Below are 23,885 nucleotides of genomic sequence, written 5' to 3'. Positions count from 1 at the left end.
CAGTGGCCTGTCTATTAAAGATAGGAACAGCCTACAGTACATACCGGTAGTGAAAGTGTGCTCCAAAATAATTGGAGTAAAACAGAGAGACCTATGTTCTCTCTGGACGGACCAGGTGGTCAAGAAGGGGACGAGCATCACTAATCAACCCCTCCATGCTCTGTCTCAGCGGTTTTCACTGTTGCCTTCTGGCCGCCGTTATGACGTCCCACCAAGTAGGACCAACCGCTACGCCAAATCTTTTGTCCTCTCGGCTATCAGACTTTTAAACACATACAGTAGTCATTTTAAGTAGCCTTTTGCACTTGGTTGTCTGTTTTTACTTTTACTTTGCTGGATTGTGTATCACATGGAGTGTTTCTCTTTTTTTTTTTGTCGATGTTTTGTTTTGTTGTTTGTTTGTCTTTGTTGCTTGTTGCGTATGAAGCTGCAAATATGAATGACCCCACGCAGGATCAATAAAGTTGTCTGAATCTGAATCTGAATACCATGTAATTGCAGCGTCATGGGTTTGAATACGACCTTTGACCTTTTGTTGCATGCTTTCTCTAACCCCTGATTTCCCGTCTCTTGTCACTGTCCTGTACACAATAAATGCAGAAAGGCCCTAACGATATATCTTTTAAAAGATGGATCAAACGGGTATCATCTAGGAATCGGAACGGTTCATAGTGCTGCACGATTAATAATAATAATAACAATAATAATAATAAATTTTATTTGGTGGCGCCTTTCACGACACCCAAGGTCACCTTACAGATCATAGAAAAAAACAACACAGCAAGGCAGTTAACCCTTTCACTGCCACACGACAAAGGGTTAACCCTTTCACTACCACACTACATACGGTTAACCTTTCACTACCACACTACAGACGGTTAACCCGTTCACTACCACACTACAGCAGGTTAACCCTTTCACTACCACACTACAGACGGTTAACCCTTTCACTACCACACTACAGACGGCTAACTGTCTGTAGCTGTAGTGTGGTAGTGAAAGGGTTAACCTTCTGTACTGTGGTTGTGAAAGGGTTAACCCTTTGTCGTGTGGCCGTGAAAGGGTTAAAAGTCAAGGTTAAAACAGGAAGTATAATAATCTAAACGCAATTGCGATCACGATGTCAGCCTGTGCAATTATATAACCGCAAAAACCAGTCTGCGATGTCCTGGTCACAGTACTGGGCCCTATTCCCCGTACCTGGTTCAACTAAGTCGATCAAGAGTCCCATTATCCAGATTCAATTAACCCGATGTTTGAATCCGGTTCCTCGAACGCTGATCATTTGAACCAGACTTGAGACTCAGGATAATTGCGCGCGGCCGCTTCAGCTGAAAAGACAGCAGATGTCGATCGCAGAATTCCTGATTTTCTAACGGTATTGATTGATTGATTGATTTAAAACTTTATTAACAGATTGCAGAATGGGTACAATACAGTACGGCTCAATAGCCTCGCCGACAAGTTAAATGCATAATCTATAGGCTAATTTTAAGTCCCTCATTACCCCAATCAATCAGATTATATTTCTTTAAATGTGCCTGCTGGCAGTAGGTTTATGGATTGAATAATCAAATGAGATCTTGCTAGCGAAAATAATTAGTTCAACTATTTCAGAATAAGGATACGGCTCTCTTATCCATTGATGGATGTATGGTGGCTGTTTTATTTGTCTGGCACCGTGGTCTGATGGTTTGTACTTATGCCTTTCACGCGGACGACCCGCGTTCGAATCCCCGTCTTTTCTAATTTATTTTCTTCTTTTTGCAATGTAAATATTTCAATTTGGTGCACTTTGAGAGCTATATAAAGAATGACATCCTGAATGCATGTAGATTTATAATATTTTAACTTAAAACTAGGCTACTTTTGCGTATATTCATTAATATTATATTCCAAAAAAAGTATATTGGAAACGCGGGTCGTCCGCTTGACAGGAGTGAGCACTAGCCGTTGCACCACTGTGCCAGACGGGATATATCCATTGTGTATCCATCAATACAAGAGTCCCGTGTTTCGAATATTTTTCTTTTGAATTAAGTTTTATCTCTTTATTCTCAAATGCATTAATGTGACGTCAACGGCTCATTCAATTGCTCAGATCCGTCAAACAGCGCATCTCATTCTCATCAGACATTTTAATCCCAGTTACAATATCACAATAACGTGTGAGTGATGATACAATTCAACAATCCTCAGATTCCTCGTAATTCATAATCCACAAAAACCACAATCCACGCATAGACACTTCAATTTTATGCTTGAATGAAACACAATCCGGGCGCTCCGTTAAGCAAATCTACAGCGGAGAATATATGAAACTAATCAGAGCCAAACGGCCGTTTCATTCATTAAAAATATCCCCGCGGGATTCACATTTGCAATGCGCCGTTATTAAAATAACCACATGCAGCGTGTATCGCGACTCCGAGCGCCGTATATGACGTGCATTATTTTATTTAGGACAAAGTAAATCTATAGGCTGAATATGATTTATTATCAGCATTTAGTTCTATTATTATACATTTCAAAAGCCCCCTCTAGGAAAACGAAGCACAAAAACATAATTCAGAATGGTATAATGGGATCTAGACTGTGAGAAATATTTCAGGAAGCGAGCTGGCATTTCTTTGCGTGGGCGTGGCCATGGTTCATCCAGCTAACTGAACTTAACCCTGCTCCGGAGCAGGTTCAAACTTTCTGATCTGTTACCATGGTGATTTAGAAAATCCGACTTCGGGGAACAGAAAGGTCCGGCTTAAGTCAAGCTATGCTGGAAATTATCCGGCTAACTCAGTTAGCCAGGTACGGGGAACGGGGCCCTGTTCTCCCTGTGGTGCAGGTGATTCAGGAATGTAAACAAACAAGTCACCTGACCAGCCCCCCGGGAGGCCTGTATTCTAAACCCAAACGGTCCATGCTTCCTCGTTCGCCTTTTGCGCTCTGATTGGCCACTGATGTTTCTGGTCGCACCAATCGTGTGACGGCAAGTTCTTTCCCCGGTTAAGCTTAGGCACTCTTTCGAAGTTGGTTAAGGTTAGAGTTTGTCTTAGAGCAGGGCGATAGAACGGTTAGGGTTAGGGTTAGGGTTTGCTGCTGGTCGAGGCGGAAATGGGCGCATCACGCGATTGGGCGCACATGTCACATGACCAGAAACGTCAGTGGCCAATCAGATTCGCAAAACGCATGAACCGTTTGGGTTTAGAATAGACGTCCCCGGGAGGAGCCGGTAGTCAGAGTAACTACGGGAGGCCGCGGGGGTCAAATAGGACGATTCATTAAAATGTTATCAAAAAAATGTACGTGTTAATATTGACAATATAAAAATCACTGCAATCTCTGCATTTTCCTAGTAGACTCAAGTCAAGTAGATTCAAGATTCAAGATTCAAGAGGTTTATTTGTCACATACATTCCAGGGCATACAGTGAAATGCGCGTGGTCATGCCCGCTTCGATTGTGCAATAATACTAATAATAAAATAGACATAAAAAAAACAGATAATAAAAAGACATAAGATGTGCATGATAAAAATAGACATGCTAAATTCCTGAGAAGGCACTGGGTCCTATGTAACACTACACTACTATACAATATACAGTTTCATTATGCTATACTTACAATATCTAAACTATACTGTACAAGACTCATTTAGACAAGTAGACTCATGACACCATTTATTTATTATATTGCAATATTGTCCACAATAATCGCACTCTTTCACCAAATTGTGCAGCTCTACTGTCCACTTTGCTACTCCAGAACTCTCAGCTTTTATGCTTTTATACATCACCTGTAGCGCACAGAGTGCTTTGGTTTATAGAACACAACTGTCGCGACTCGTGTCGAGGTAACACTGACCATTTATTATTATTATATATATATTACATATATATTTATTATTTATTTATTGTAATTTTATAATATAACTGATGGGGCATACATACAGACCCTCATCTGCACCTTCCACAAAATTGACAAAAATTGACAAAATCCATAACCAAGCCTTAAGGTTGTTGTTTATAGCCAACTATATGCTGCCCAATACAGTTGTAGATGGTTTGTTGTTATATCAATGCATAACGTCGAGCCACAGCGGTAGTACCGTACTTTTCGCACTATAAGCCGCACCTGACTATAAGCCGCAGCAGCTAAATTGAATGATGTATACATATATAAGCCGCACTGGACTATAAGCCGCATGTGTTTTAATGTTTAATTACCATATGTAAGGAGTGGAGCCTGTGGCTTAATTTGACTCAACACGGGAAACCTCACCCGGCCCGGACACGGAAAGGATTGATAGATTGATTGCTCTTTCTCGATTCTGCGAGTGGTGGTGCATGGCCGTTCTTATATTGAGCTTTAAGTTCCCACCTCTACAGAGAATGACTCCCATTGGGACACAATACTGTCGGACAAATAACATTAACTCATTACAAGTTGTATTAAGTTTAGCAAATAAGGGAACAGATAAATAACATTTCAATGCAGTAAAAAAAGCAATATTTCGATTTTCGGGTTTTGTCCACATATAAGCCGCACCGTTATATAAGCCGCAGGGTCGAAAAATGGGGGAAAAAGTCGCGGCTTATAGTCAGAAAAGTACGGTATCTCCTCTCGTTGTCACTTCAGCAACAAGGTCATTCCAGTCCCTGACACACGAAGCATGTCGACAGTTATCAACACTAATTATTAACAACACTCAAGTGCTGTAGACACACCCCCTTATGACAGCCACCTAAAATTAACTAATTATTAAGCTCTGTAGACACACCCCCTTATGACAGCCACCTACAATTAACTAATAATTAAGAGCTGTAGACACGCCCCCTTATGACAGCCACCTACAATTAACTAATAATTAAGAGCTGCACACACGCCCCCTTATGACAGCCACCTACAATGAACTATATAGTTTATATTACTATTAGGGATGTCCGATATTATCGGCCTACCGATATTATCGGCTACTATCGGCATTAAAATGTGATATCGGTTTAAAATCTTTCTTTTATTTACATTTTTTTTTAACATTTCTATAACCTTTATTTACCCAGGCAAGCAAGTAAGAACAAATTCTGATTTTATTTATTGTCAAAAGTATGCATAATGTTGTGTTAATTCCACAACAAGAGATATGTAATGTTAATTACCTGAAATTATTAAATCTTTTTGGGGGAAACCCTGCATATATCGGTATCGGTTGATGTCGGTTGATATTGGTATCGGAAATTAAGAGTTGGACAATATCGGTATATCGGTATCGGTAAAAAAGCCAATATCGAGCATCCCTAATTACTATAAATAATATAATATATGAGTATGTGTTACTTATCTATTGGAGGCATATATATATATATATATATATATATATATATATATATATATATATATATATATATATATATATATATATATATATATATATATATATATATATATATATATATATATATATATATATATATATATATATCTAAAAGAAGAATACCTTCAAAAGAAAGAAGGGACCGCACACTCTTCAGGACTGGTTTTTGCTTTTTTTATTGCACAACGCGTTTCGCTTCTCCTTCCTCAGAAGCACCTGAGGAAGCAGAAGCTAAACGCGTTGTGCAATAAAAAAAAAGCAAAAACCAGTCCTGAGGAGTGTGCGGTCCCTTCTTTCTTTTGAAGGTATTCTTCTTTTAGTTTTATATATCTCTCTTGCGCTGACCTGCACCTCCAGTCGGGGTCCAACTAGATGTGCACGAGTCTTATTTAGTTTAATATATATATATTGTACTGTACTTGTGCTGTATAATAAAAATACATTTGAATCTAATCTAATATATATTTCTTTTTAAATATACTATACTGCAGTGGTATTTCTTCCCTCACTGAACCACACTGAGAAGCTCGACCCCAAGACGAGCTAATAGGGTTATTGAGTCTTATTGAATAATACTTACACCCTCTGACACAACGAGCCATGATGTAATGCTGGAGCCACGTGTGCGTCCGGCACCACCGGTACGAGTCGGACAGCACGTCTGAGCCTTAAGGCGCATACCACGTAAATCGCAGCGTCATGGGTTTGAATACGGCCTTTGACCTTTGACCCTTTCTTTCACTCTCTCTCAAATAAAGCAGACATGGATCAGATCGTTATCCTCTGATATTAAAGTCTAGACTTCGCAGTTCGGAATCTGTATCGCCAGTAAAGAAAACAACAACAACAACAACAACCACAACAACAAAAAAGATGGTATTGATACGTAAAGAATGTAGCCCAACGCTCTGTTTCGTGGTTCCAGGTACAGCAGATTGAAGCCCCGAGCGTACAAGTAGGACCTGCAGTGTAAAGTGACAGTAAACAAGGACAAGGCCTCACAGCCCAACCCCACGAACACGGGCGTGAGGCGGGCGGGCGATCAGCATTTCACTTCCACTCCCATGTTAACACTTTGACTGTTTAAAAACGCTTTACAGCGTCATTCCCGGCCATGCTCAAGTTGCCGAGGACGCTTTACAGCGTCTTTAATATCAATATTTCAAAAATCTGGAATCGGATTCATATTTCCCCTCCGCTGGCCTGAGATCCACCAGGAGGACCCACTGAGCTCTCTGGCGGTTCAGGAGCGCCATCTGGTGGCCGATCGGCGCAATCGCTTAACAGGAAGCGCCATAGAGGTTGTGCTGGACGGCCGTATTACTTCCGGGCACTCGCTATAGGTCCCGGCATTCTAGCTCGTCACAATACACAGCGATCGATTGCCAATAACTCGATAAACAACATGATTTGGACGTATATACCATTATACAAGCTGGAGATGGACCGGGTAAATCTACATCCCATAATGATAAAATCTCTACTCTACGATGATCGCCCAACGGCTCGCGGAGACTGGGGTGAGTTTTAGCGTGTAAAGTTACCGTCTTCGATACTAACTGCTATTATCAACATTTGACCCACATTAGATGATTGGTATAACGCTGCCCACGGAATTATAAACGCCCCCTAGCCCATCCGGTCAACATCAGATGACGTGTAGTAACTTCTAGAAGTACGTCTAGTTGGAATTTTTTATATCGCGCTGATTGCCATAAAACTGTATTGCATCATCAATATAATGTATTTGGGGCTATAGATCACGTTCTGGAGAAAGCTGCAGAAAGAGATGAAAACATACTTATACATTAGACCATACTTTACTATGAATATGTGAATGAAAAAGTTTAACGTTGCTACACAATGAACAATACATATAGGACTTTGAATGGGCCCTAATAATGGCAATGTAGCAATAGAATTAAAAAAGTTATAGCCCTGCAAAGAAGGGGACTTTCTCTATAGACAAATAGAGCCGGCAACCTACGGTTGATAATGAATTTAACCCATTGCAGCCAAAGTGTTAACGGGCGTCGCTGTTTACACCGGCCGCGTGCGGGCGGGAGAAGCGAATCTTTTCCCTTTGGTTGGATTCAGAGGCGTGCGCCACGCGCATTTTCACAGAAATACACTCACTATCTGCATTATTTATTACCACACATATAGTAAGTAAGTAAATTTTATTTGTATAGCACCTTTCTCAGATAAAATCACAAAGTGCTTCACAGAAGTAAAACATAGCAACATAGAGGTGAACGCACTACACATAAAACAATTCTGACAAGCATAGGCATAACATAAGAAAATTAAATAATTAAATATGAGTGCACCATAAATGTCAGTCCTAAAAACAAAACAACAATTATAAATAAATAAACAAAGTATACAACCAGGAATTAGTTAATAAAAGCCTGTCTGAATAAAAACGTTTTCAACTGTTCCTTAAAAGTGGATAGGGAGTCAAGTGAACGCATAGAAAGGGGGAGGGTGTTCCAAAGGGTAGGGGCCATGAATTGGAAGGACCGGTCACCTTTTGTTATTAACCGGGTCCGTGGGACAACCAGGAGATGTTGGTGGGAGGACCTAAGTGCACGACTGGGGGAGTAGGGGCGTAGTAAATAAAAAATTACACAGGGGATCTACCTGGGAGGGCTTTAAAAGTTAAAACAAGAATTTTAAAATGGACACGATAATTAATGGGGAGCCAATTAATTATGGATCAAATATATAGATGTTGTTCAACCAGCTAATGTGTCTGTATCTTTCCCCCCAATACAAATAAACCATGTTACTATACTTTTTCAGGAGTACAGTCACACTGATTTCATCATTCTAAAATGTATTCTAACATTCTAATTAAATAGATTAATAACTGGTTATACATGCAAAATGGACAATAGAACACTGGAACAGGAAATCTTAAAAAAAAAAAAATCTTCAAACAGGGACTGACTTTGCATATAGACGAGGCATTTACAGCTGTTCCAATGTAAACGTGCCTCTTCCTCCTCCGTGCGCTTTCGCCCGCTCTGAAGTCGGGACTCGGTGTGGACGGCCACACGCGCTGTTCTCGCACGAAACCCGCGCGTGCTTGGTGGGGTCCCGGCCTCAGGCCCTCTCTCCTGTCTGCCCGCGCCTCGCTCAGGACCTCCATCTCACCACTGTACACACCTCCCTCGCATCAGGCTCTCTCCTGTCCTCCTGTTGCAAACACCCTCGATCCGACACTGTGAACGGAACGTGCACTAATGTTAATGTTACTCACTCGTGCCTTGTATATAATATCTGTTACACTTGTAGTTAAATTGTTCATTCCAGTTAAGTATTGTGTGATCTGTGTGATGTTGTGTGAAGGGCGGACTAGCAAAGTGAGCTTTTCATTGTACGGCAAACTGTCTGTTTAACTGTGCACAATAAATCATCTTGAAGATTCAAGAGTTTAGTAGGTACATACATACCAGGGCATACAGTGAAATGCGGTTGGCCATGCCCGCTACGATTGTGCAATAAAACAATAGTAGTAATAAACAGATAACTAGAATAGACATGGTAAATACTAAATAGACTAAAATGTCTGAATCTTGAAAGGAAGAAACCGCCGACACATGGCCTGTTCTCTCTTATCTTCTCTCTTTCTGACACCGTTAACATTAGGTTATGTATATAACCAAGTTCTGTTAATACTAGTGACGCTCAGCGTCATATTGCATATATCTCGCTTCAGCGTATATACACTGAATACATTTCAAAATGTACCTTTAAATGCCAGCATTCATCTGGCCACACCCCCATCCGCTTACCTACATAAGCAGGGGTGGTGCCACACACTCATCTCCTTCCCAACAAATTTCACCACAATGAAAAATCAAGGGCCGCAGCGGCGTCTAGACGCTGAGCGTCACTAGTATTAACAGAACTTGGTTATATACATAACCTAACGTTCTGTGTCATACTAGCTCCCGCTCAGCGTCATATTGCATAGCAGGAGCTGAGCGGGAGCTAGAAGCTCGACAAATGTAGCCCGCTGAGGCCCCCCACAACCATCAGATCAGGGAGGACCGAGCCCCCCCGACCCCCCCTAATGGAGGGCACCCCCCCTATTGGGGGCTTCACGGGAGGGCGACGGACCCGACCGTGCGAAGAGGCACTCAAGCAACTCAACGCACAGGGTGAGCAGACCGTGGCTTGACCCCACGACTACAAACACGCACAACCCGCATGCCACCCGGGAACGAACGGAGGGAACAACCTCGTTACTGCCCCCAGAATCACGGGGTCAAGGGCAAACCCAACCCCGTGGCAAGGCCGTAGCAGCGGAGCGCGAAGGAAGACCCAGACCCACCAAAGGGACTGGACGCCCTGGAACGGGGGCCCGGAGAAGTCCATGATGCCAGCATCAAGACCCCACCAGGTGGGCACTTAGTGACCCCGCCCCCCACATTGCCAGCGTATTCGGACAAAGGCCCCTCAGCCGAGCGGGCCCTGTCCCCCCAATAGTACACCGCCTGGCACACTGACCCTGCAGAACAGGCAGTCAGCATGGCCGTAAGCACACAAAAAAGGTTAACCAACGGAAGCAGGCAGCGCACCGGGGAAAAACCAGGCAACAGGCTGTTAACCCTAGCCTGGAGACTGCGGACGAGACAGGCGCCAGAGGGGACAGCTGAACACAGCCGCCCCGGCGGAAGGGGCGTATGCTGGCGTTGTTGCATGACCAAGCCTCCATTTAAAAAAAAAAAACCCACCCAGAGGGGTTGAGGCAGAGAAGGCTGACACGATTGGCAGACATCATGAACGTGCAGGGGCACCCTCAACCGGTGAACCCAACACACCAGGGAATCAACCACCTTGGTGTTACCCAATGCGGTGGTTGTTCCTATAACCCCTCAAGAAAAAAACTCCAAAACACACCTGCGGGTATACACCGGCTATACCGCAGTACAAGTGTTTCAGTTTTCAAAAAAGGGTTAACCCAGGCCTACGGGTCGACGAAACATGACTTCGGACCGGGCCCGGCGATACGGGAAGCACAGGGTCACCAGAGGAGGTCAAAGACAACCCCAACAGGCCCCTCTTCGCCATGCGTGAGAGAGGAGCGAAAAAGAATGGAGAACCAGCCCCAAGCACACCGTACTTGGTATTCCCAGGCGGTCTCCCAACCAAGTACTAACCAGGACCAACCTGTGTAGCGGCCGAGATCTGACGAGATCGAGCGTGTACAGGTTGGCATGGCCGTAAGCCATTACGACAGTGCCGAGTAAAAAATTTACCCAACCAGGGTCTCCATAGCGCTTAACCCTGTGACACCCGGACCGACCTGGCATTGTTCCCCATGAAAAAAGCCCAAGTCCCTCAGGGTACCAGAACAGCAGATCTGCATCCCCGGCGGACAACGGGTTCAACTGATCCGGACCAGCGTGACCAGAACCAGTCCCGTGCCCTAACCACGCCGACATGCCTACTCCAGGAGAAGGGGCAGATATGCGTGTTGATCTTAAACTCCACTTTTTTTGGAAATTAGCTTATTTAACATCTTCCCTGGAGTTAGACAAGAAGATGCATACCTTTTTTGTCTCTGTGCGTGCATTTTAGCTTTGGGAATAGACGCTCTGTTAGCATAGCTTAGCTTCATCACTGGAAGTGAGGCAGGACAGTAGCCTTACAGTGCCTTACAGTGTATTGCAAGGTCTGACATTGACCAAACTTGATATGCATGACCTTGGTGGGCTCTAGGTCAACTCCTGAAAAGGGGGTCAATGTCAGACCTTGCAATCAAAAGTTAGGGGGCGCACTGAAATTATGGCAAGGGTTATTAGCCCCCTAACTTTTGATTGCAAAGTCTGACATTGACCCCCTTTTCAGGAGTTGACCTAGAGCCCACCAAGGTCATGCATATCAAGTTTGGTCAATGTCAGACCTTGCAATACACTGTAAGGCACTGTAAGGCTACTGTCCTGCCTCACTTCCAGTGATGAAGCTAAGCTATGCTAACGGAGCGTCTATTCCCAAAGCTAAAATGCACGCACAGAGACAAAAAAGGTATGCATCTTCTTGTCTAACTCCAGGGAAGATGTTAAATAAGCTAATTTCCAAAAAAAGTGGAGTTCCCCTTTAAACATGAAAAGAAGGCGCCACCCAGACGTTCGGGGCGAACCGCGCCCGGTGGCCCACCCCCAGGGCGTGAGACCCCTCTACATATGTTCAGATCCATTCCGTCATCATCCCCCAGATATGAACGAGAATCCGTCGACAACCAAAACAGGTCGTCGGAAGAGGAAAAACCTCCATCCCAGTTGCTTTATAAAAACGCCGTTTTAACCCCAAGCAACCAAGGCGTGCCAGTCAGTCGCCTGATTACAGAACACCCCGAGCTAGCACTATGCGTGCGTCGGGACACAACCACATCAACGAACAGGCTATTTAGACCTGTCATTGAATCCCCAAGGCGCCCAGGGGAACGACAAGAGGGGTGTGACACTTCCTAACTCCAACTCTTTTTAAAAGAAAAGAAGGAAGCACCAACAGTATGTATCCCAGTCTACACGGCCGGGGGTAAAAATTGTTTACATTTTTACATTCCACCACCCTCCCATAGAGAGGAGACGGAAATCCCCAGAGAGACTTCCCACGCAAGCTGTACAGATTGAAAAGAATATATTGCACCTTGAGCCATGTAAAAGTTTGGTTTTAGGGCTCTCCGGGGAGGAGGCACTGAACCCATACACACTCAATAATCGAATTGAATCGAATACACACACAATAGAGTAGGACTCCTTCTTGAGGTTCCACTCACCTTATCAATCTGAGGAGGAGGCTCTGTACTCTGAGGAGGCTCCCTCACATGGAAGGAGAGTCCCAACTCACAGAAGGCCCGAATAGGAGCTTCGTGAGGAGGAGCCCTGACCACCCCCCGTTTTAAACAGATCCATCATATGGACCTGAACAGCACACGGAAGTCCTACCAATAGAGACGCGCACAGTGACGTACTCTATGGCGGGGGAATTTTCTGCGGTGCACACGCCCAATATTCCAGGGCGTGGGACCAGGAAACTCCCCCCCCCCCCCCCCCCCACCCTCACCCTGTAACGTGCCGAACCGCAACGTGACAGGAACCTTGAAGGACAGGTGGGTTTACCCCTGACCAACAGAAACAAGGGGGAGGAAAGGTTACCAGTTCACCCCTTTACGACCCCACACCCATGATACGATGTAATGACAAAAAGAGAGTATGACACAGTCATAGTCAGCTCCATGAAGCGTCTAACAGCTTCACACAGCGCATGTGCTAACCTGCTATCTGATTTTTACTAAGGAAAAAACACAGAACAGAGAGGGCTCTCCAAGAGCCCCGGTACCAAACTTACACATGTGCTTCTGTGGCCAGCCCAACCCAGTTGTAGGTCACATGACACACACAACCCATCATTACCTACAAAAAATGGCAAAAACACTCAACAGAGGAACGCCGTTTTTCATAATGAGAGAATACATAATTCTCGATTAGTATCGGCCACAGGCCTTGCTAAGCACACACGAAAAGCGACCAAACAATCTTTTCTTTTAGGAAAATAAAGTTTCTCAAGCAGTTTTAGCACAACCTCAGCAATCAAGCTAAGGGTTACATCGTATCCCTACCACACAGTGACACAATGTAGTGTAACAACATGTCTGAGAGGAGGATGAAGAAGTCCCCAGGGAACCGGGGGGAAAAACACAACCCTCCTACTTTACCCTTAATACGGCCAGTTGAACAGGTAAACCTGTTAATATGTGAACACACTGTTCATTGTCATTACAGGCTGAGAGAAGAATCATTCTTTACTCATATGTCACTAAGCATAGCTTTATAGGTTAGTTTAACCCCCTTAGTTGAGAGTGCTCGGTACAAGAACACACATGATGTTTCTCAACACAACAAACCAGATCATTTTCACATCTGTAATAAACAACCCTATTTGCATGGAGAAGCTAATACCAGTGACAAGACAATTCACACATAACTCGCATCGTACTACATATCCTAAATGTAGTGCAGCAGCACACGTTTTGGAAAACATCGTTATTTACAAAACATTTAGAAGGGAAAGCAAGAAGAAGTGTTCAAGGTCTGGTCCAGACCTTGCCTACCCGGAGCGCAGATCAAGCGAAGTGCAGTCTCTAACAAGGCACCGTAGTAAACACAGCCGTGTTGTCGACCTGGGCAGCGTCGCCGCTCCATCCCGTCGCTACGGTCCCCCTTGTTGACGCAGTCCTTGCCGTCCTGGCTCAGGGCAGGGTCGACGAACATCCTCTGTCAAAGATGACGTCGTAGTCAAGAGTGTTTAAAACATGTTATAATCAAAGCACGTTCAACAGTGTAGCATTAAGCTAACGGCCGCTCTAACCGTCGGGCGCTACCGCCCCTGCCCGCGAGACGGCGAGCGAACGGCGCACGCGACCAGAGGGGAGACTTCGAATCCCCCCCGCCTCTCCCCGTGAGGGAGAGGGGAGTTGGGAACCGCGGCGGCGCGCGAGGGGCCGGAGCCACCCCGCGCTGGGCCTCGGCCGATAGCAGCAAGCTAACGTTTCCTAGCCTAGCCTAGGTAGGCCACGACTAGCACGCAAGCTAACGTTTCCTAGCCTAGTGATCACAGCAGGCTAGCGCCGCAGCTAACAGCTGACTGGCTAACAGTAGGCCACCACTAGCACGTAAGCTAAGCAGCTATCACCTGAACTTGTACACAATGATATAACAATCACTCAGACAGGCCGCCGTTCTGAAACCTTCCTCACTTTTTAAGAGAAAAGATAAACAAGATGTTAACACAGTTTTACAACAGTGATTTTACCAACACCCGACGGAGCCAGCACAATACCCAACTGGCCTGTAGCTGACTTGAACACAGATCTTCCGCTAACGAACATCCATGCTCATATTTCCTCGTGAGGGAATACTCTCATTTGGATATGAAAGACGGGGGCCTACACGGTGACAGAGAAAACATCCACTCGTCCAGAAAACACAGGGATCACCAGTGTTAATGGTCGTGGCCCACTAGTTAACTATAATGGGCTTCAGACCAAGATCTTCCGCTGTTGCCTAAGAGGCTGAACAAAAGACCTTAATCTGGGGCCGGTGTTCGTAAACATTGTCAGCCAGCCCCCATAGCACTAACAGAAAAGTGGAGCCGCAAGCAAAACATTACTCACCAACCTGGAACCCACCGCTTCTCACAACAGCGGCGGCGGCGCGTCCTACAGTTCAGCTGTGTCCTGAAAGGTTTTACCGCAACCAGCCACAGCAAGGGACTGCAGTTGAGAGGCATGCAGCGGCATGCTCCCAATACGAAAACCGGTGGAGGATTTTAGAATGATCACCATCTTCCAGACACTCCAGTGACGAAGACAATATCGCCGTATTTTCTCGAAAATAGTGAGAGAGAAAATAAAGATATGATGTCAACGTATCTCCTTGTTCTTCCTTTCCTCAGAGTAAATATTTTTCTCCACGTCAAGTGGGCATATGAGCAGCACGTTGCTTGTGATGAAATTTGAGAAGGAGATGAGTGTGTGGCACCACCCCTGCTTATGTAGGTAAGCGGATGGGGGTGTGGCCAGATGAATGCTGGCATTTAAAGGTACATTTTGAAATTTATTCAGTGTATATACGCTGAAGCGAGATATATGCAATATGACGCTGAGCGGGAGCTAGTATGACACAGAACTGGGGAGCGGGAGGGGTGCAACGTTCAACATAACCGCTTATATAGAGACCCAAAGGTTCTAGAATGTTCGGTTATGACATCATACGGTGACATCACGAAGGTTCCAGAACTTTCTATCATGACATCATACTGTGGTTCTAGAATGTTTTACGTTCTAGAAAGTCTATTATGACATTACCCCAAACGTTCCGGACTGTTTTATGTTCTAGAAAGATCTATTCTGACATCACCACAAACGGTCTAGAAGGTTCTATGTTCTAGAATGCTCTATTATGACAAATACGACGGTTCAATGACTCTCTAAATCCCATCAATATTAAACATTCATATAATACAATAACCTAAACCCATATAGCTTTGGCTCTTACACTTGGTGTCACAGTGTGTTTATACTTGTGTGTGTGTGTGTGTGTGTGTGTGTGTGTGTGTGTGTGTGTGTGTGCGCAACTGCGCATGTGACAATAAATCATCTGGAAGATTCAAGATTCAAGAGTTTAGTCATCACATACATACCAGGGCATACAGTGAAATGCGGTTGGCCATGCCCGCTACGATTGTGCAATAAAACAATAGTAATAAAAAGATAACTAGAATAGACATGGTAAATACTAAATAGATTAAAATGTCTGAATCTTGAAAGGAAGAAACCGACGACACGTGGCCTGTACTCTCTTATCTTCTCTCTTTCTGACACCGTTAACTGGGGAGCGGGAGGGGTGCAATGTTCAACATAACCGCTTATATAGAGACCCAAAGGTTCTAGAATGTTCGGTTATGACATCATACGGTGACATCACGAAGGTTCCAGAACTTACTATCATGACTTCATACTGTGGTTCTAGAATGTTTTACGTTCTAGAAAGAACTACTATGACATCACCCCAAACGGTCCGGACTGTTTTATGTTCTAGAACGATCTATTCTAGAATGTTTTACGTTCTAGAAAGAACTACTATGACATCACCCCAAACGGTCCGGACTGTTTTATGTTCTAGAAAGATCTATTCTGACATCACCACAAACGGTCTTGAAGGTTCTATGTTCTAGAATGCACTATTATGACAAATACGAAGGTTCAATGACTCTCTAAATCCCATCAATATTAAACATTCATATAATACAATAACCTAAACCCATATAGCTTTGGCTCTTACACTTGTTGTCACAGTGTGTTTATACTGTGTGTGTGTGTGTGTGTGTGTGTGTGTGTGTGTGTGTGTGTGTGTGTGTGTGTGTGTGTGTGTGTGTGTGTGTGTCTGGAGTCACAGTGTGTTTATACTGTGTGTGTGTGTGTGTGTGTGTGTCTGGAGTCACAGTGTGTTTATACTGTGTGTGTGTGTGTGTGTGTGTGTGTGTGTGTGTGTGTGTGTGTGTGTGTGTGTGTGTGTGTGTGTGTGTGTGTGTGTGTGTGTGTGTCTGGAGTCACAGTGTGTTTATACTGTGTGTGTGTGTGTGTCTGGAGTCACAGTGTGTTTATACTGTGTGTGTGTGTGTGTGTGTGTGTGTGTGTGTGTGTGTGTGTGTGTGTGTGTGTGTGTGTGTGTGTGTGTGTGTCTGTAGTCACAGTGTGTTTATACTGTGTGTGTGTGTGTAGTCACAGTGTGTTTATACTGTGTGTGTCTGTAGTCACAGTGTGTTTATACTGTGTGTGTGTGTGTGTGTCTAGTCACAGTGTGTTTATACTGTGTGTGTGTGTAGTCACAGTGTGTTTATACTGTGTGTGTCTGTAGTCACAGTGTGTTTATACTGTGTGTGTGTGTGTGTGTGTGTGTGTGTGTGTGTGTGTGTGTGTGTGTGTGTGTGTGTGTGTGTGTGTGTCTAGTCACAGTGTGTTTATACTGTGTGTGTGTGTGTGTGTGTGTCTAGTCACAGTGTGTTTATACTGTGTGTGTGTGTGTGTGTGTGTGTGTGTGTGTCTGTAGCAATAATAATAATAATAATAATAATAGATCAAATTTATATAGCGCCTTTCATAGAACCCAAGGTCGCTTCACAATCAGGACAAAAAATAGGGCTAGGGAAGTAGGGGGGAAAAGGGGATGAGGACCTAATCTAATCTAAACTAACTGATGGGGAAAAGCCTCGGTGAAGAGGTGTGTTTTTAGAGCAGATTTGAAGGTGTCCAGGGTTGGGGCGTTGCGCAGTGTGTTTATACTGTGTGTGTGTGTGTGTGTGACTGTGTGTGTAGTCACAGTGTGTTTATACTGTGTGTGTGTGTGTGTGTGTGTGTGTGTGTGTGTGTGTGTGTGTGTGTGTGTGTAGTCACAGTGTGTTTATACTGTGTGTGTCTGTGTGTGTCTGTAGTCACAGTGTGTTTATACTGTGTGTGTCTGTGTGTGTGTCTGTAGTCACAGTGTGTTTATACTGTGTGTGTCTGTGTGTGTCTGTAGTCACAGTGTGTTTATACTGTGTGTGTCTGTGTGTGTGTCTGTACTCACAGTGTGTTTATACTGTGTGTGTCTGTGTGTCTGTAGTCACAGTGTGTTTATACTGTGTGTGTCTGTGTGTGTGTAGTCACAGTGTGTTTATACTGTGTGTATCTGTGTGTCTGTAGTCACAGTGTGTTTATACTGTGTGTGTCTGTGTGTGTGTAGTAGGGCTGCACGATTAATCGTTTTTTTTATCGAAATCGCGATTTGGAATGATGCAATTATCAAATCGCCAAGCCTGCAATTAAAAAAAAAAAAAAAAAAAAAAAAAATTTATTTAACCAGGAAGTCCCATTGAGATACAAGATCTCCTTTGCAAGGTAGACCTGGCCAAGATGACAGCAATAACATTTGCAATACATCACACAGCAATAAAATGTGCGATACATCACACAAGAACATAATAAATGTGCATGTATACAATACATCACATGTAAACACAAAGCAGAATAGTCTACATGATAGTAAAAGTGTATAATACAGGGTAATACAGTAATTTTGCAGTTGGGACCCGACTACAGAAAGCAGCAACATTCTTCTTGTAATTTTTTTTTTTAAATATGTTATAATCGCATCGCAAATCGCAATCGCAATATCTGCCAGAATAATCGCAATTAGATTATTTCCCAAAATCGTGCAGCCCTTGTGTAGTCACAGTGTGTTTTTACTGTGTGTGTGTGTGTGTCTGTAGTCACAGTGTGTTTATACTGTGTGTGTGTCTGTGTGTGTGTCTGTAGTCACAGTGTGTTTATACTGTGTGTGTCTGTGTCAGTACCTGTAGTCACAGTGTGTTTATACTGTGTGTGTCTGCAGTACCTGGAGACTGGAGTCACACAGTGTGTTTATCATCCTGGAACAAGATACAGGAGGACCTAAAATTACCAGGACTGGTCGTCACCCTCGGAGAATTTAAAGCCATTTTAAAATCCTACAAATTCAGTTCCCTCGGACAGTGCAACTGTGTTTGATAACTTGGCTGAAATTGGAGCTTTTGATGTGAATGTTTTATCTGTATTTTATTGTGATGTTCTTCTTCTTTTTTTATGTTGAAACCTTCTGCTGCCTTGCTTGGCCAGATCGCTCTTGAAAAAGAGATTTTAATCTCAATGATGCTTATCTGGTTAAATAAAGGGTTTGATTGATTGATTGATTGATTATACTGTCTAGGGCTGCAACGATTAGTCGACATAATCGACGACGTCGATCATAAAAACTCGTCGACGCAGAATTTTTGCGTCGATTAGTCGCACTACCTATCTTTGTGAAAGTGGCTTCTCAGCTCTGGTCCAGCTGAAGACAGAGCAGAGGAACAGATTGGACATTGAGCATGACTTCAGAGTTGCTTGTCTACCATCACCCCAGACGTTGAGACTCTTGTCAGGAGCAAACAACATCCCCAGTTATCCCATTAGTTCCCTGGGATGTTAAGCTAAGAAGTCTGCTATATATATTGTTATGAGTGATTGTTGTATTGTTCAAATACATTTTGATTTAAAGTTGCTTAAGATCCAAATTCAAATGTTTCATGAGTCATTATTTTAATTTGCTATGGGATCATCATGTTATGTTAAGTTAACTGTTAAGGCAGAGGGACTGGACAACAGGGTGACATTCACAGGTGTGCAGACTTGAGCACGTGAGGTAAAACATGCACTGGAGAAGGAGCCGCGCCCACAGGAAGCAGAGATTGAGGGTGTGACAAAAATAATTGTTAGATTAGTCGACTAAATCGGAAAAATAATCGACAGATTAGTCGATTACCAAAATAATCGTTAGTTGCAGCCCTAATAACTGCCTGTGTCTGTGTCCCCAGTACCTGGAGTCGGCGCGGCCCCTGATGACGGACCAGCAGTACGAGCGCATGGAGGGCTTGGCCACGGAGTTCGAGAAGAACCTGGGCCCCCGGCTGCAGTGGTACCTGAAGCTCAAGTCCTGGTGGGCCTCCAACTACGTGAGTCTGGCAGAACCTCCCACCTGCTCTCACCAGAACCTCTCTCTCCCACCTGCTCTCACCAGAACCTCTCTCCCCCCTGCTCTCACCAGAACCTCTCTCTCCCACCTGCTCTCACCAGAACCTCTCTCTCCCACCTGCTCTCACCAGAACCTCTCTCTCCCACCTGCTCTCACCAGAACCTCTCTCTCCCACCTGCTCTCACCAGAACCTCCCCCACCTGCTCTCACCAGAACCTCTCCCCCCACCTGCTCTCAGCAGAACCTCCCCCACCTGCTCTCACCAGAACCTCTCTCTCCCACCTGCTCTCACCAGAACCTCTCTCCCCCACCTGCTCTCTCCATAACCTCTCTCCCACCTGCTCTCACCAGAACCTCTCTCTCCCACCTGCTCTCACCAGAACCTCCCCCCACCTGCTCTCACCAGAACCTCTCTCCCACCTGCTCTCACCAGAACCTCTCTCCCACCTGCTCTCACCAGAACCTCTCTCCCACCTGCTCTCACCAGAACCTCTCCCCCCACCTGCTCTCACCAGAACCTCTCTCCCACCTGCTCTCACCAGAACCTCTCCCCCCCACCTGCTCTCACCAGAACCTCTCTCCCACCTGCTCTCACCAGAACCTCTCCCCCCCACCTGCTCTCACCAGAACCTCTCCCCCACCTGCTCTCACCAGAACCTCCCCCACCTGCTCTCACCAGAACCTCTCTCCCACCTGCTCTCACCAGAACCTCTCTCCCACCTGCTCTCACCAGAACCTCCCCCCACCTGCTCTCACCAGAACCTCTCCCCCACCTGCTCTCTCCAGAACCTCTCACCAGAACCTCTCTCCCACCTGCTCTCACCAGAACCTCTCCCACCTGCTCTCACCAGAACCTCTCTCCCACCTGCTCTCACCAGAACCTCTCTCTCCCACCTGCTCTCACCAGAACCTCTCTCTCCCACCTGCTCTCACCAGAACCCCCCCCACCTGCTCTCACCAGAACCTCTCTCCCACCTGCTCTCACCAGAACCTCTCTCTCCCACCTGCTCTCACCAGAACCTCTCTCTCCCACCTGCTCTCACCAGAACCTCTCTCCCACCTGCTCTCACCAGAACCTCTCTCTCCCACCTGCTCTCACCAGAACCTCTCTCTCCCACCTGCTCTCACCAGAACCTCTCCCCCACCTGCTCTCACCAGAACCTCTCTCCCACCTGCTCTCACCAGAACCTCTCTCCCCCACCTGCTCTCACCAGAACCTCTCTCCCCACCTGCTCTCACCAGAACCTCTCTCCCCCACCTGCTCTCACCAGAACCTCTCTCTCCCACCTGCTCTCACCAGAACCTCTCTCTCCCACCTGCTCTCACCAGAACCTCTCCCACCTGCTCTCACCAGAACCTCCCCCCACCTGCTCTCACCAGAACCTCTCTCTCCCACCTGCTCTCACCAGAACCTCTCTCTCCCACCTGCTCTCACCAGAACCTCTCCCACCTGCTCTCACCAGAACCTCCCCCCACCTGCTCTCACCAGAACCTCTCCCCCCCACCTGCTCTCACCAGAACCTCTCTCCCACCTGCTCTCACCAGAACCTCCCCCCACCTGCTCTCACCAGAACCTCTCTCCCACCTGCTCTCACCAGAACCTCTCCCCCACCTGCTCTCACCAGAACCTCTCCCCCACCTGCTCTCTCACCAGAACCTCTCTCCCACCTGCTCTCTCACCAGAACCTCTCCCCCACCTGCTCTCTCACCAGAACCTCCCCCCCACCTGCTCTCACCAGAACCTCTCCCCACCTGCTCTCACCAGAACCTCTCCCCCCCACCTGCTCTCACCAGAACCTCCCCCCACCTGCTCTCACCAGAACCTCCCCCACCTGCTCTCACCAGAACCTCTCTCCCACCTGCTCTCACCAGAACCTCTCTCTCCCACCTGCTCTCACCAGAACCTCTCCCCCCACCTGCTCTCACCAGAACCTCTCCCCCCCACCTGCTCTCACCAGAACCTCCCCCACCTGCTCTCACCAGAACCTCTCTCCCACCTGCTCTCACCAGAACCTCTCTCTCCCACCTGCTCTCACCAGAACCTCTCCCCCCACCTGCTCTCACCAGAACCTCTCCCCCCCACCTGCTCTCACCAGAACCTCTCTCCCACCTGCTCTCACCAGAACCTCTCCCCCCCACCTGCTCTCACCAGAACCTCTCCCACCTGCTCTCACCAGAACCTCTCTCCCCCACCTGCTCTCACCAGAACCTCCCCCCCCCACCTGCTCTCACCAGAACCTCTCTCTCCCACCTGCTCTCTCACCAGAACCTCTCCCACCTGCTCTCACCAGAACCTCTCTCTCCCACCTGCTCTCACCAGAACCTCTCTCCACCTGCTCTCACCAGAACCTCTCTCCCCCACCTGCTCTCACCAGAACCTCCCCCACCTGCTCTCACCAGAACCTCTCTCCCCCACCTGCTCTCACCAGAACCTCTCTCCCCCCACCTGCTCTCACCAGAACCTCTCTCCCCCACCTGCTCTCACCAGAACCTCCCCCCCCACCTGCTCTCACCAGAACCTCCCCCCCCCACCTGCTCTCACCAGAACCTCCCCCACCTGCTCTCACCAGAACCTCCCCCACCTGCTCTCACCAGAACCTCTCTCTCCCACCTGCTCTCACCAGAACCTCTCTCCCCCACCTGCTCTCACCAGAACCTCTCTCCCCCACCTGCTCTCTCCAGAACCTCTCTCCCCCACCTGCTCTCACCAGAACCTCCCTCCCCCACCTGCTCTCACCAGAACCTCCCCCCCCCACCTGCTCTCACCAGAACCTCTCCCCCCACCTGCTCTCTCCAGAACATCCCCCTATGAACATAGGCATAAAATCTGCACACAATTGACCTGTAGATATCTGTATATACCGTGATTTATATATGTTATACCCAGTTTAATCACCTGTACATTGTATATTAATACTGCACTTTACTGTTAAATTTGCACTCAAAGAGCTGAAAAGAGAAAAAAAAAGGTCTACATTAAACATAATGACACAGCGGTCACCATTTCAATGGGAGTTTATTTACGTTGTGACACAATAGTGACAGGGCAACAGGACAGGGCAACGTGACAGGACAACGTGACAGGACAACGTGACAGGACAACGTGGCAGGGCAACGTGACAGGGCAACTTTTTTAGACAACGTGGCAGGGCAACGTGGAAATGCTCCCCAACAGGAAATGAAGTGAGACAGAGGGGAAAATATACAACAGAATTTATCTGGGCAACAAGAGGTTGCCATACAATATGTATAAACGTTGAGACGTCCATTATCACCACCCTGAGGTTCACTGTATCAGAGCGCTTTACGGGCAACATTTGCCCCAATACTTATTAGATTAGATTAGATTCAAATGTATTGTCACAAGTACAGTACAATGAAAATATGTTTGGCATCCAACCAGAGTGCAAATTTAACAGTAAAGTGCAATATTAATATACAATGTACAGGTGATTAAACTGGGTATAACATATATAAATCAGATTTATGTACAGAGTTGTAGTATTAATATGTACAGTGATACAGGTCATACTGACCAGCAGCGTAACTAGTATGAGTAGGTAAGGGATATGTACAGATATAGATATAGTATATCTACAGATATCTGCAGGTCAATTGTGTGCTGATTTTATGCCTATGTTCATTTTATACTAATTGCTGTGGGGCACTCTGGACTGCGGTCCATCGTCCATGTGTGGAAAAAAGAAGTACTATATAGATAGTTATTAATATTTATTATTGTTATATTGTAGAAGTCTCGACGACGTTGAAAATGAGGGTGACCTCAATTGTCTTTTCGAGAATAAATAAATGTTTGAATATGTCAAAAGGATTATATGCAGGCATGTACAGACAGATGTGGATAGATATATACAGTAAAAAAATAAATACATCTATGCGGTTGGTATATACAGCATTATTGTGTACATGCTGTCATACAGTGTTATGGGTTATTATTATTATGAATGAATAGAAGTGTTAGAATATAACTCATGACTAACATCATTGTCCTCCTCCTCCCTGTCTCTGTGTCTCTCAGGTCAGTGATTGGTGGGAGGAGTACATCTACCTGCGGGGTCGTGGGCCAATCATGGTCAACAGCAACTATTATGCCATGGTAAGAACGAAGACCTCTCGTCTGGTCTCCCTTCCCTCTGGCTGAGAGCTGGTTGGTTGACGATGGTGTCAGTCATCTCCACTGTGGTCGCTAGCCGCTCCAGAAGCTATAACTTCAGGTTTTTTTCAGGTTTTCTTTTGTGAGTGTGTAGCCCAAGTTAAGCCAAGTGTTCCTTTATTAATCTGCTTAGCCTGTTAAGCCCTAGGGTCCCCCAATTGGCCCTGCGGTTTTCTCATAAATCGATCAATACAGACCTTATTAATAAACAGGTTAGGGAAGTTAAATTCTAAATC

At 45.7% G+C, this 23,885-nt stretch overlaps 1 protein-coding gene across 1 annotated transcript in view; it reads left to right on the top strand.

Moving 5' to 3' along the window:
• The window catches only part of cpt1ab (carnitine palmitoyltransferase 1Ab (liver)), an 85,357-nt gene that overhangs the window by 35,258 nt on the left and 26,214 nt on the right, over positions 1–23,885 (top strand). The window contains 2 exon segments of the mRNA XM_084334509.1: positions 19,318–19,455; positions 23,515–23,592. Coding sequence (XP_084190635.1) covers positions 19,318–19,455; positions 23,515–23,592 — 216 coding nt within the window.

The sequence above is a fragment of the Notolepis coatsorum genome, assembly GCF_963971535.1.
Source record: "Notolepis coatsorum genome assembly, chromosome: 18".
Lineage (NCBI taxonomy): Eukaryota > Metazoa > Chordata > Actinopteri > Aulopiformes > Paralepididae > Notolepis > Notolepis coatsorum.
This window is presented reverse-complemented; position numbering and strand designations above follow the sequence as displayed.